At 38.8% G+C, this 13,573-nt stretch overlaps 1 protein-coding gene across 1 annotated transcript; it reads right to left on the reverse strand.

Moving 5' to 3' along the window:
• Positions 1 to 6,757: 6,757 nt before the first annotated feature.
• Positions 6,758 to 8,680, reverse strand: LOC145165294 (1-aminocyclopropane-1-carboxylate synthase-like). The gene is made up of 3 exons (XM_079084006.1): positions 8,412 to 8,680; positions 8,024 to 8,316; positions 6,758 to 7,933 (listed from the first exon to the last, which is right to left on the reverse strand). Exons 1-3 carry the CDS (start codon positions 8,580 to 8,582, stop codon positions 6,940 to 6,942), a joined length of 1,458 nt encoding a protein of 485 aa, XP_078940132.1. The 5' UTR covers positions 8,583 to 8,680; the 3' UTR covers positions 6,758 to 6,939.
• Positions 8,681 to 13,573: the final 4,893 nt, after the last annotated feature.

Below are 13,573 nucleotides of genomic sequence, written 5' to 3' on the forward strand. Positions count from 1 at the left end.
GGCGTTTGAGACCCTCCGACAACGGTTGTGTGAGGCTCCAGTTTTGACACTCCCGGAAGGGGTTGAGGACTTAGTGGTGTTCTGTGATGCCTCCATCACAGGTTTAGGGGCAGTCCTCATGTAGAGGGGACGAGTGATAGCTTATGCGTCGCGGCAGTTGAAGCCGCATGAAACGAGATACCCTACGCACGATTTGGAGCTGGGAGTAGTGGTGTTCGCTCTCAAGATATGGAGACATTACCTTTATGGGGTCGATGTACCATTTACACGGATCACAAGAGCTTGAGACATATCATGGATCAGCCGAACCTGAACATGAGGCAGCGCAGGTGGCTGGATGTAGTCAAGGACTACGATTGCGAGATCCTTTACCACCCTGGTAAAGCGAATGTGGTTGCGGACGCTTTGAGCCGCAAGTCAGATGGGTCTTCCACCCCAGTGGTATGTATGAGGATAGCAGTGGACTCTCTACTTGTGAGTCTGATCAGAGATGCCCTGGTTGAGGGTATGCGACCGGAGAATTGGAAGCTGGAGAGGATCAAGGGTGAGAATACCCGGTTTGAGCAGGATAGTCGGGGATTATTGACCCGATACCATCGAGTTTGGGTTCTGATGTCTGGTTGGGTTAGGCAGACGGTTATGGAGGAGGCTCATAAGTCTCACTTCTCTATTTACCCGGGGGCCACCAAGATGTATCGGGATTTGAGTTTGAGCTATTGGTGGCCGTGCATGAAGCGCGAGATCGCTTGGTACGTCGAGAGGTGCTTGACCTGTAGGATGGTCAAGGCTGAGCATTAGAGGCCACATGGCAAACTGCAGCCCCTGGATATTCCCATGTGGAAATGGGAACAGATCACGATGGACTTTATCACCAAGCTGCCGAGGACGGCGAAGGGGTTTGATGCCATTTGGGTCATCGTGGATCGATTGACCAAGAGTGCCCATTTCTTGGCCATACGGGAGAGTTCATCGGCCGAGAATTTGGCCGACGTGTACGTCCGCGAGATCGTGGCTCGCCACGGGGTTCCGGTCTCCATTGTCTCCGACCGGGATGTTAGATTTACCTCCTGTTTCTGGCAGAAGTTCCACGAGGAACTGGGCACGTGGTTGCACTTCAGCACGGCATTCCATCCGCAGACTGATGGTCAGAGCGAGCAGATTATACAGACCCTCGAGGATATGTTGAGGGTGTGTGTCATTGACTTTGGTGGGAGCTGGGATTCCCACCTACCACTTGTGGAGTTCGCCTACAACAACATCTATCAGTCTAGCATTGGCGCCCCACCTTTCGAGATGTTGTATGGACGGAGATGTCGCACACCAGTTTGTTGGGGTGAGGTCGGACACAGGGTGATGGGACGGACGGAAGTAGTCTTGCAGACTACCGAGAAAATTCAGCAGATTAGGCAGCGATTGCAGACCGCTCAGAGTCAGCAGAAGAGTTACGCCGACAGACGTCGATCAGAGTTAGAGTTTCAGGTGGGGGATATGGTTCTCCTAAAGGTCTCACCCTGGAAGGGTATGATTCGCTTCAGGAAGAGGGGGAAATTAGGTCCCCGTTACATTGGACCGTTCAGGGTCATTTCCAGGGTTGGCAAGGTGACTTACAGGCTAGAGCTACCGGAGGAGCTTAGTTAGATCCACAACACATTCCACGTTTCGCAGTTACGAAAGTGCATTATGGATCAGGAGGCAGTGGTGTCACTAGATGATATTCAGGTCGACGAACGCCTGAATTATGTGGAGAGGCCTGTGGCCATATTGGAGAGGAAGACGAAAGTTCTGAGGAACAAGGAGATACCTTTGGTGAAGGTACAGTGGGAGCATCGTAGGGGGTCCGAGTGGACGTGGGAGCCAGAGGCAGAAATGCGGGAGCACTATCCGGGACTATTCGCCGCAGCAGACTTCGAGGACGAAGTCTAGTTCAAGTGGGGGAGAATTGTAACGCCCCGATTCTCAGGTATTGATTTAAATAAGAAATTCTTTGATTTCCAAGGTCTACTCGACGAGTTTGTTGCCCTACTTGTCGAGTAGCAGCGGATTGGTCCACGTATTTTAGTGACCTACTCGTCGAGTCCAAGAATGGATTCGACGAGTAGAAGCTGGCAGCTGAAACACTAAATTTCAGGGTATTGCACCCTATTTAAAGGATCATTGGCCTCCCCCAGCCTCCCCTTTACTGCTTCTTGTCCCTCTCAAACCCTAAATCGTGTGTGTGTGTTCTTTTGGTGTGTTCAAGCTTGGAGGAGGAACTTTGGAGAAGGAAACACTTGGGGAAGCAAGGAAATCAAGGCTAGGAACTCATGGGGAGCTAAGAGATTCATCAGTTGTCACTCTCTGGAAGGTATTAAGCTGTTCTCATGTTTGAGCTAAGATCTGAAGTTGTAACTTCAGATCTGGACTCCCTTTGACCTCTAGATCCATAAAGCCATCAGCCTTGCCTAGTAGGAGCCTTCCCTCAAGTGTGAGACTTCATTTCAAGCTTAGTTTTTCCATTTAAGGGTCTTAAAGCTTTGCATGAACGTAAAGTTTGCAACTTTACGTGATAATCAGGCCTTGGGAGGTTGGATTTGCAATATGGAGCCGCTGCATGGCTTAAAAAGTGTCTGTATGGGTGAAGGTCTGAAGAGACTCGGCGAGTCGCATAGTCAACTCGACGAGCCTCATGAAGATAGTCCTGTACTCGACGAGTTGGATGAACAACTCGGCGAGTCCAATGAAGATTGCCTTGAACTCGGCGAGTTAGTTGAATGACTCGACGAGCCGGCTAGGGTTTTCCCAACCTTTGAACACGTACGAATGAAGCGAGTTGTAGGGGGAAACTCGATGAGTTGGCCAAGGGGTTTGCGGCCACTGACACTAGAAACTCGACGAGTCACTCAAGTGACTCGGCGAGTTGGTAAGTTATGTCAGGAACTCGGCGAGTAGTTGAGGGTACTCGACGAGTTGAGGTCAACATGGACTATTGACCTTGATAGTTGACTTTGACCTTGACCAAGGGTTGACCAGTGACTTCTGAGGGTATTTTGGTAAATTGAATATCGATAGCAAAGGACATTTGTGAATATAGGTGTTGGAGTTGGAGTTACTTTTGGAAGAGTTTGACGTTACCTTCCGAGCTACTTGCGAGGTGAGTTATCCTCACTATATCAACAGGGTCTAAGGCACCAAGGCCGGCCCTTTATGGATTGTATTCGGATTATTGCATGTTATGCTTACTGATTTTCATTCTGGTAGTTAGGATGGTGTTATGCTTACGCTTAGTGACCTGGTTAGGTCAGTGTCCTGGTTATAGGATGATGCTATGTTAGAGACCGGTTAGGTCTATATCCCGGTTATTGGGATGTTGTTATGATTAGGGATCTGCTAGATCGGTTGACTGTTATATAATATGAGCTAGCGTATGATATTTATGAGCACATGTTTGTTTGATTGGGGGTTGGGTTGAGGTGGTCCTGCTTTGTACTGAAGGCCAACATACCCGGTGAGCGGTTCAGATAGGTTGTAGGCCCTGCGAGGCGGTCCAGTCATGCCGAAGGCTCGGGAGCGGTCCAGATAGACTGTAGGCCCTGTGAGGCGGTCCAGTCAGGCTGAAGGCTCTTTATGCATACTATTATGTATTTGTTATATGGTATTTGTATGGCGTTGGTATTTTGGGGGAACTCACTAAGCTCTCGGGCTTACAGTTTCAGTTTATTGTTTCAGGTACACCAGGGGATCGCGGCAAGGCGAAGGCGTGATCATACAGCTCCTCATGATTTGTTTATGTTTCTGGGAAAACTCTGATATTATACATTTTGAAAACAAAGTTGTAATGATTTTAATGATTTGATATGTGTTTAAAAGTTTTAAATCGGCTGAAATTTTTGGGTGTTACACCAACCATGTACTTCCGATGATGGTTAGAAATGTGGTATCACCGCTGATGTGGTTTTCCAGGTGGCTGCCCTCAGGTATGAAATTGACAATCCAGAAAATCCAGTTATGGCGGATTGTGTGGAATGGAGTCGTGAGGCACCCATCAAGGTTATAGGTTTTATTTGGAGAGCAATTCAGAATCGAGTACCAACATTATGTGCGCTTAAGCTGAGAGGTGTAGACACATGTTCCATTATGTGTAGTTATTGTATGATAGTGGAGGAGGAATTTGATCACGTTTTGCTCGCATGCCCATTTGCAAAAATCGAATGGGAATGGATTCTTAGATGGTGTGGCAATCCTATGCCCTAGATCTCGACAATTGAAGAGATAACTAAGTTCATTGCTTCGTTTGGACAAGGAAAGGAACAAAGAAATAACCTAATTTCCATATGCTATGGGATGATATGGTGTATTTGGAAGCCGCAGTGTGATAGAGTACTCAAAAATATATGCATTCACCCAACAAAGGTGGCTGATTTTATCAAGTCCCATTTGTTTATCATCAAACATAGAAGGTTGAAATGTTGTTATAGATGGATTAATTGGTCTATCTCCGCTTTACTTTGCATGTAAACTCTCTGTACTTTTATTCCTGCTTCCCTGCTCGTCTAGTGACTTGCTAGGCGGATGGAGGCAGGTAGGGATAAGATTTAGAACCGGAAAACCAGACCGGAACCGTTAGAACCGGAATATATAGAACCAGTTCTGGTTCCGGGTTTAAAAATTAGCTTTATCCGGGTTTGGGTCCATCGGGTCCGGGTAAACCGAGTCTAAAAATTGGAACCGATGTTAGGAACCGGAACCACTTTTAGGGCCGGAGCCGGTTTTTGTGAAACGTTTAAAATATGCATATCTCATTCGTTTCAACTCCGATTGACATGCGGTTTTTTCCAACGTGTAGTTTAGAGTTTGTACATGATTTTAGACTATAAATTTGCCATTTTTAGTTTTATATTCATTGACTTACAGTTCCCCAAAGTCGAGATATCAAAGCTAAAAGTTTTTAGTTTTTCAGTTCTTTTGTATTCTGTGAAAGTTTTAAAACATGCATATCTAATTCGTTTGAAGTCGGATTGACATGTGGCTTTTTCCAACTTGTAGTTTAGAGTTTGTACATGAGTTTAGACTATAATTTTGTCATTTTTGGTTTAACATTCAATGATTTACAGTCCCTAGAAGTCTGGATATCAAAACTAAAAAATTTCAACTTTTCAGCTATTTGTTTTTGTACTTTGTATTCTGTGAAAATGTTAACACATGCATATCTCATTCGCTTAAAGTCGAATTGACATGCGGTTTTTTCGAGAGTGTAGTTTAGAGTTTGTACATGATTTTTGACTATAATTTTGTCAATTTTGGTTTCATATTCAATGAGTTACAGTCCCCCAAAGTCAGGATATCAATATGAAAATTTTTAAAGTTCAACCCACTAAGTAGTAAGTAATTACCAAAAAATTCCGGTTTTTTTCGGGTTTTCCGGTTCTAAACCCACTTTATCCGGTTCCAACCTACCCACTTTGATGTTTCCGGGTTTTCCGGTTCTAGACCCACTTTACCCGATACCGAACCGGAATAGGTTCCTATATATCGGTCCGGTTTCCGGTTTTACAAAATCCCGTTAACCGGTTCCGGGTTTTCCGGGTCCGGGTCGATCCGGTCCGGGTTTGGACCCACTTTCATCCATAGAGCCAGGGTTGTTTTAATATATTTGTCGGTTCCAAAAAAATATATTTTTTTACATGTTAACAACATAAATTTATATCCTACATAATACTTTGACATTCTTCTAGCAAAATATAAGTAGAATTTGTGACAGATCACCATTGCAACGGTGTTTGAAATAGGTTTCTAGTGGCTACTTTTGCTATACTTTACCTTATCTACAATAGTGATACGTTCTAAAAATAGGCAATGCATGTTGAAATTTTCTTTTGCCTTTGTTTGGAGAATCCATGGAAACCAATATGCGACGACTCTAGAGATAAGTGTAAGGGTTGTATTTTATATGTCAAATTGTCAATCCGAATCATCTCCGAATCCAAAAATGCAAACATTCGTTAGTGTGGCATGTGGGCGGTTCTAACTTCTAAAGGCTGACGTCTTGCAACTTGCAACTTGTCTTCATTTTGTACCTCTAATTTTTTTCAATTAAATTATATTATATTCTTTGAACACTAATTTTTTTTCGTTTTGTTATATCATCTGAATTAGCGAAACATTATGCTAAATGGCTTGTTATTTTTTGGAAATATACTTAATTAAATGTTTAAGTGAAAATTGAAATCCACCAACCAGTTATTATCATTATTCTATATTGGTTATATAATTATTATTAATAATAACTAAATGCTAGTATCTTATTATCTATATATTTTCTTTCATATATTAAGACATTAAATTAACTATCTTACGCCATTTTATTAGTACAAAACTATGCATTGAAACATATTGCCATACAATACATTATAAATGCAAAAGTGGTAGTAAAATGCATAAAAAGTAATTATTTTTTTTGGAGACTCCTATACGAAAAAAAAAAGTTATGATCATATAGGAAACACAAAACAAACACACACACAAACAAAAAAAAAAAAAAAAAAGGTTTAACAGGTGAAATCGAATATAACCTGTAAAAGATAAATAGGAAAAAAAGTGTTTAAAACCTCAATGTCTACAGAAATAACATTAATGGAGAGTCAAATCAAAGTGGTTGATTGGTGTTTTCATTTAAGGAAATTGGGTATTGCATTAATAATAATTTAATTATTTATATTAATGTACTTTTTTTATATATAAAATCCAAAAGACTAGTAAGTCAACTCAATTATTATAGTAATACATAGAACAATTTCATTAAATTTTTATTCAAACTTTATTTTACACAATAGGTCATGTCATGCAACAAATAATTATGTCATAGAGACTATACAATTCTCACACTTCTATACCCTTACACTCTTTATGTCAAAAACCTTGCTTGCATCTATTGTACTTAATGCATCAACAACGCATGCTGGTCTAATTATGCGCCCGCACCAACGGCGAGGCAAGCGGGGAATGAGGTGACATCCGGTGAGGAGTCAACATATCGTCAAGCCTTCGTGATGATAACCTGAAATGTTGATTGTTTTGCCAACAAGGTCTCATGGTCTTGATCTCGAGCATCTTGTTCTTTAGCACAAACGTCTTAATCCTTCTTAACGCGATCATAGTGGTCTCATCGTCCATGTTTGCAAAACAAACACGGAACCAGCCAGGCTCAGAGCAGTGGAATGATGAGCCTGGTGAGACATTCAACTTAATGTCACATATTATAGTCCGCCAGAATGTCATTTCAGATTCAAAAGTTGGCTCTTTTAGGAATCGACGTAAATCCATCCAAAAGAACAAGCCCGCGTTGCTTTCCAAGCTCCCGATTCCGACCTGGGCTAGCCCACGGGTAAACATATCGTGCCTGTGGGCTAGCCTGATTCGGCTCTCGGATATAAAGTTGTCAACAAACTTATTGTCCAATAGCATGGAGGCGAGCATGTGTTGGGTTTGAGTCGAAACCAGCCCGAAGCTCGACATTTTACGAGCGATGTTGACGACATTGTTGTTGTAGGAATATACGATTCCGACTCTAAACCCGGGGAATCCCATGTCTTTTGAGAGACTATAAACGATATGAATCAAGTCCAGGTTGCATTTGGGCTCTTCTTTTATGATTTCTGCAATGCTAATGAATTCATCACCTTTGGTGACTGTGCCGGCATAGATCTCGTCGCATATGAGGTGGATGTTCTTGTCGGTGATGAAAGTCACTAGATCTTTTAAGGTTTCCCTGTCGAGGAAAGTTCCCAATGGGTTTGATGGGTTTGTTATTAACAGCCCTTTGACTTTAATGTTGGCTAGTTTTGCATTCTCGTAGGCAGTTTCGAGAGCTTCTGAGGTGATCTTGAAGTTATTTGAGCTTTCACAAACCACCGGTAAAAGCTTGACTCCAGTTCGCCATCCCAAATCTCGATCGAACCTGCAAAGTTGAAATTGGAGTTATTTAGTGGAACATATATATGAAACGAAAATTCTTCTAACATGTCTTTTTACAGAGAGATGTGCATACCCTGGATAATAAGGGGTGGGAACTAAGAATGCTTCGCCGGGATTTGCTAAACAGAAAGCCAGCGTTTCATGAGCTCCGGTGGCGCCACCACTCATCACAATGCGGTCAGGGTCAAATGTCACACGGTTTCCTCGAACTCGGCTCATGAAATTAGCAATGGAGTTTCTGAACTCCGGCAAGCCATGGTAGTCTTGAAAAATGGCAGTCTCTTTAAAATCCGAAGCTCCCTGTGGGGTACATATTGAAGCAGTCGGGTTCGCTTGAATCCATTCTTGGATCAAATCAAAACAAAGCTGAAGAACCAACAAACAGATTAGTATAACGAAATTCAAAATTTCCAATCTGGTGTAAATAAATTAAATGCATTAATATATGTATGTATGTATACCATATTCTCGGCAAGACCCATTTGAATAACGCCGGCGGGATTGTGTTGAGAGTGGAAGGGATTGGCGTCGTACGCCTTCCAACCGTCGAAATAGGGAGAGTTTTCACCATGTCCGTCGTTGGTTGCGATCTTCGATAACATGTTTTGGGTGTTCTTCATGGCGACCTCCATTGATGACTCTATTGATTTAATTATGCTTTAAAGAAGACGAAGGAATCAGTAGCAGAAAAAGGTTGAATGAAGTGAATATTGTTTAGTTGAGGAGTTCATAAGGAGGAGGAGAATTATATATAGAGAATGACTGGGGGAGGAAAGTTCGTTGAAGATGGGACCATTTTGAGTTCTGGCCGCCACCACATTTTTTTCTCAATTTTATTTCAATCTTCAATTTGTCATGTTAGTGTTTGAGACTCATGGAATTATGGCTTTGATTCAACCATCAATATAATTTTCAAATTATTACCACGTCAAAACTTATTAACGTTTGTTAACTTTATAAAAAAAATTATCATAATTTATAAAGTAGTTTATTAATAATTTGTCAAACACGGATTTAGGGTACACTCCACAAAAATCTATCATGTTCTTATAAAAATTTGATGCTGACATTGTGTTATTTTTTGCTACAATTTAATCCTTTTTAGTTTTTATAATGTTGACCACTTAATCAGTTGATGAATCATTTAACCGTTGACATGTCATGTCACCATAGAGACAAATATGGATATGTCATCGGGTAATTGGGTTGATCGATTAAATGATCAATATTGTAAAATTAGAGCACTTACCAACTAAATTGTAACAAAAAAATGACAGTGTGAAAATTAGATTTTTACTAAAACATAATGATGTTTTTATGAGAACAGATTTATATACAACAGTTAGTTTAAAAAATCGAAGTTTGTTACCAATTTAAAATATAAAATCGGTTACTTGGCAACTTTAAAACATTATGAAAAGTTGGTTTCCAAAAAATCGTGATAAACCTTTTATCTAAGATAATAACATTTTATTTGAGCTAATTCGTATATAATAATTTTTCTCTATACATAACAATTTATGTTTTAAAATGTTGTACAATATAATTTTATAAAACATACATTGTTGTGAATGAATCACTTTCATTTTTTATACTTCATCATTTCAAATAGACTAAACTGCACAAATGGTCCCTGTGGTTTGCTCAAAATTGTCGCTTTGGTCCAAAAAAGTTTGGACTAGCACCAGAGGTCCAAAGTTTTCCTTTTGTTGCTTGTTTGGTCCAATCTATTCTGATTTTTTTCAAAATGATGAATTTGCCCTTGTTAATATGATTTTCTTTTTTTTCTTAATTATATTTTTGATTTTCAGATTTAAAAAAAATCTCTCTCTCTCTCTCTCTCTCTCTCTCTCAAACTCAATTCTGCATCTCCTCCTCTTTCCCCTTATTCTTGCCAGATCCCTTTATACTCCTTCATATTCACCACCACCAATACTTTCCTCCACTCACGCCGCTCAATTACAACCCCTTTCCGCTTCCGACCACTCAGCTTCCCCCGCTTCAAGGTCCGAAATCGACATGGTCCAGACAAAGGAAGGAGTCTTCGCTGCCAAACCTAAAAAAGTCGTAATCTGGTGAGACCAAATCACACACACACACACACACACACTCTCTCTCTCTCTCTCTCTCTCTCTCTCTCCCCCCCTCTCTCTCTCTCTCTCCTGATGAACAACCACCATTATTCAGCCTCCGTTCAATACTACAACCATCCGTACCCTCCCTAGCGACCATCATACCAGTAGATCTGGTAGATCTGGAAATGCGTAGAACGGAAGCGGCATGTTGGTTCTGGGTTTAGAAAGACGCTTATACACAGGTTTTCAGATCAAGAAAGGCGACAACGCGATGGATAGGGTTTTCACTATCGGAAAAGACAAATCGAGAATGGCAGAGTGTGATTCGACGTCCGACAGCGAGAATGGCGGTGGCGGCTCTATGGTTTTTTGTAGTTCTTGAAAAATTCAAACGGTTATATGTGTATTTGTTTTCAGGTTCAAGGGTGTGGTTTACAAATCCATATTCTTGTCAATTTCTGGATTTCGTATATGAGAAATCTAGGGTTTTACAAATCCGGTAATTAGTGCTTTTGATTTTACAAATCTTGTAATCAGCTGTTCTTGTGGGTTTACAAATTTGATGGTTATTCTTGCTTTATAAATCTTATTGTTCATGTGTTCTGGAGTGTTTGTGTGTTTAAGAATAACCAAGATTGGTTGTTGTATGTGTGTGTGTTTGTGTTAGAAGTTGGTTCAAATCTTCATCTGGTATCTTCATCTTTGTATATATGTGTATAAATTAGGAAGAGATATAGATGGTAAGAGTTTACAAATATGATAATTTTGAGTTTGAGTTGCAGATCTAGAAAATATTGTTTGAGTTCATCATACGGTAGTGTCTGGTTGTGGTGGAAGCGGCAGTGAACAGTGGTGGAAGCGGCGGTGACCGGTGGTGCAATGGGTTTTAGTTTTGTTTTATTTGTGGAGTTTTATCTTTTATTTTTAATTGGTTTTTAATAGTTGTAATAAAAAATAGAAAATAAAAGAATAAAGGGTAAAATCGTCATTATAAAAAAGTTCAAAGCAAATTGGATCAAACTTGCACAAAAATGAAAATTTTGGACCTCTGGTGCTAGTCAAAAAAAATTTGGACCAAAATGACAATTTTCAGCTAACCACAGGGACCATTTGTGCAGTTTTGTCTTTCAAATATTGATGTATATTATATAATATCAAAATTAATATAAGGGTTTATGTTATTTTTAGTCTTGAATTTTTCTGGATGTTTTATTTTGGTCATTATATTTTGTTTAAGCTACCATTAGTCATTGAACTTGTTTATTTTTCTTCATTTTGGTCACTCTTGATGGGTTTTGATACAAAATATAAGTTAGTTTTTCATAAAAACCGGTCAACGAAGGTGTTAAAAATAACAAGTTTATTTTTAGTTTATAACAAAACCAAACCATCAATGATCCATTTATAGAGGTTAGAATTAAATAAAACAACCAAAGAGTTTTTAGAATGACAACCTTTGAAGCCTTTGAACCCACTTGGTTTTGGGGTATTGATGAAGATAGCAAAAAATCAAAGAGCATGATTTTCTCTATATGTATCCACCATCAAGAGTAAGGCACTTGGAATATTAGTTCCTTCTTGTATTCTTAAGTGTCTTAAGCCTTTAAGTGCTTAACTCAAATAAGCACTAACGGAGACAACTCAAGAAGGCTTCTAAATCACCAAACTAACATCAAAAGAGAGAGAGAGATGAGGAGGAGAGAAAGAAAGAGAGAGTTTCGGCCACTAGCTTTAAGTGAAGTGTTAAGACCAAAAACATTCCCAAAAACCATGCAAGAAGCACTCTTATATAGTCCATGCAAAGTAAGGGCTTTTGATTAAAATACTTTAAAGTATTCCTAGCCTTTAGAAGCATGGGAAACAAAGCATGGAGGTTGAAAAGCAACCTCCATTCTTATATATATATATATATATATATATATATATACATATATATATATACATATATATATATATATATATATATATATATATATATATATATATATATATATATATATATATGTGTGTGTGTGTGTGTGTGTGTATGTGTGTGTGTGTTTCGGCCATACCTCTCAAAAGAGGATGAATTCTTTATTTTTTTAAACTCTAAGTTTATAAAATATAAACTTTGTCTTTAGGTAAAAGACAAAAGAATCCAACTAGTCCAAAATGTTGTGCATGACTTATTAATTCATATCATATGAAAAAATAACTAGTTATAATCTCTTACAATTATTATTTTCAGAAAACAATAACTATTCCCTAATTAAAATACAAGAATTGATATTATTTATTAATAATCATATTAATAATAAATATACAAAATGTGCCAACTTGATAAATGTGTGACCCTATAGGATCATATATTATTAACAATATCACTCCATAATGATTCTTGGGCATATAGATTCAAAAATCTCCCACTTGCACAAGATTCATTACAGACTGACATAGACAGTAGTTGACGTCTAGCAACGGGCTACTGCCCCTAACAACATATGAAGGGTGCTATCTCATCAACAACCAATTACAGGAGCTCTAAGCTACAATTATTACTAAAGTTGTGGTATCAATTATTCCTTTGTCTCAGACATCATGTTGTACATGAGATATGAATCACAATCAATCTCATTTAGTGTTCAACTTTGAGTAAGGCCTTAGATGTCTAACTCTCAACGAATAACAGGGAAAAATCCCATCTCAACTACATACACCCATCAATGTAGTTCATGTCATACCCAATGATGGTCCTTATGACTGTCTTTAACGAAACATCGTTAAACCATGTCAAAGCACACCGATTCCTACACTTCAAGTCCCAAATATGTATCGCCGGTCTAAGAATAAAAAGATACAACCTTGATCAAAACATCACTCTTGGCTACGATCCATAAATTGATTTTGATGCGGGTCAAGTCCAATACATATTCTCCTAATCAAGTACCTATAAAGTTGGTAGCATCTCTCGCTATTTTCATCTCCATGAAAATCAACCAATCCACTCATATTAGTCTTACCTTGTAGATGCTCCCACAATTATGAACGACTATGGACATTTAGAATAACCTAGTTATTCAAGGATTTAAACATGCTAATACAGAACACAACAATTATTCAATGAAAGACTCAAATCCATTATATCAATTCATTACAATATATGTTTCTTGTACTGTTCCAATATCCAAATACTAAATTTCAATCAAATACAACTACTTATATCAACAAGGCCCTATAGCACCAACTTGACTTTCATGCTTTAGCTAATGAAGGAGCTTTGTCAAGTAGATTTGTCAAACTTGATGTGTATAAACTTTGTGAATACAAACATCTTCATATATATATATATATATATATATATATATATATATATATATATATATATAAAGAAAACTAATGAGAATGTATTAGATGCTTAAATATGACTTAGATACCAATACTTAAGTAATGAGATTACTCATAGTCATAATGAACTATACATTAAGCATCTTTGCATATGGTTCTCCAAACCACAATGTACTCTAACTCTGATTTGTAACTGTAATTAAAATCTACATGGAAACACTATT

Source organism: Lactuca virosa, chromosome 3 (genome assembly GCF_052849685.1).
Source record: "Lactuca virosa cultivar CGN04683 chromosome 3, Lactuca_virosa_CGN04683_v6, whole genome shotgun sequence".
NCBI lineage: Eukaryota > Viridiplantae > Streptophyta > Magnoliopsida > Asterales > Asteraceae > Lactuca > Lactuca virosa.

Coding starts and splice junctions, on each gene's coding strand:
- LOC145165294 (XM_079084006.1), bottom strand. CDS start 8,582: ATGGAGGTCGCCATGAAGAACACCCAAAACATGTTATCGAAGATCGCA. Junction 8,317..8,411: donor TGGGTCTTGCCGAGAATATG/GTATACATACAT, acceptor TTGGTTCTTCAG/CTTTGTTTTGATTTGATCCA. Junction 7,934..8,023: donor CCCACCCCTTATTATCCAGG/GTATGCACATCT, acceptor TCAACTTTGCAG/GTTCGATCGAGATTTGGGAT.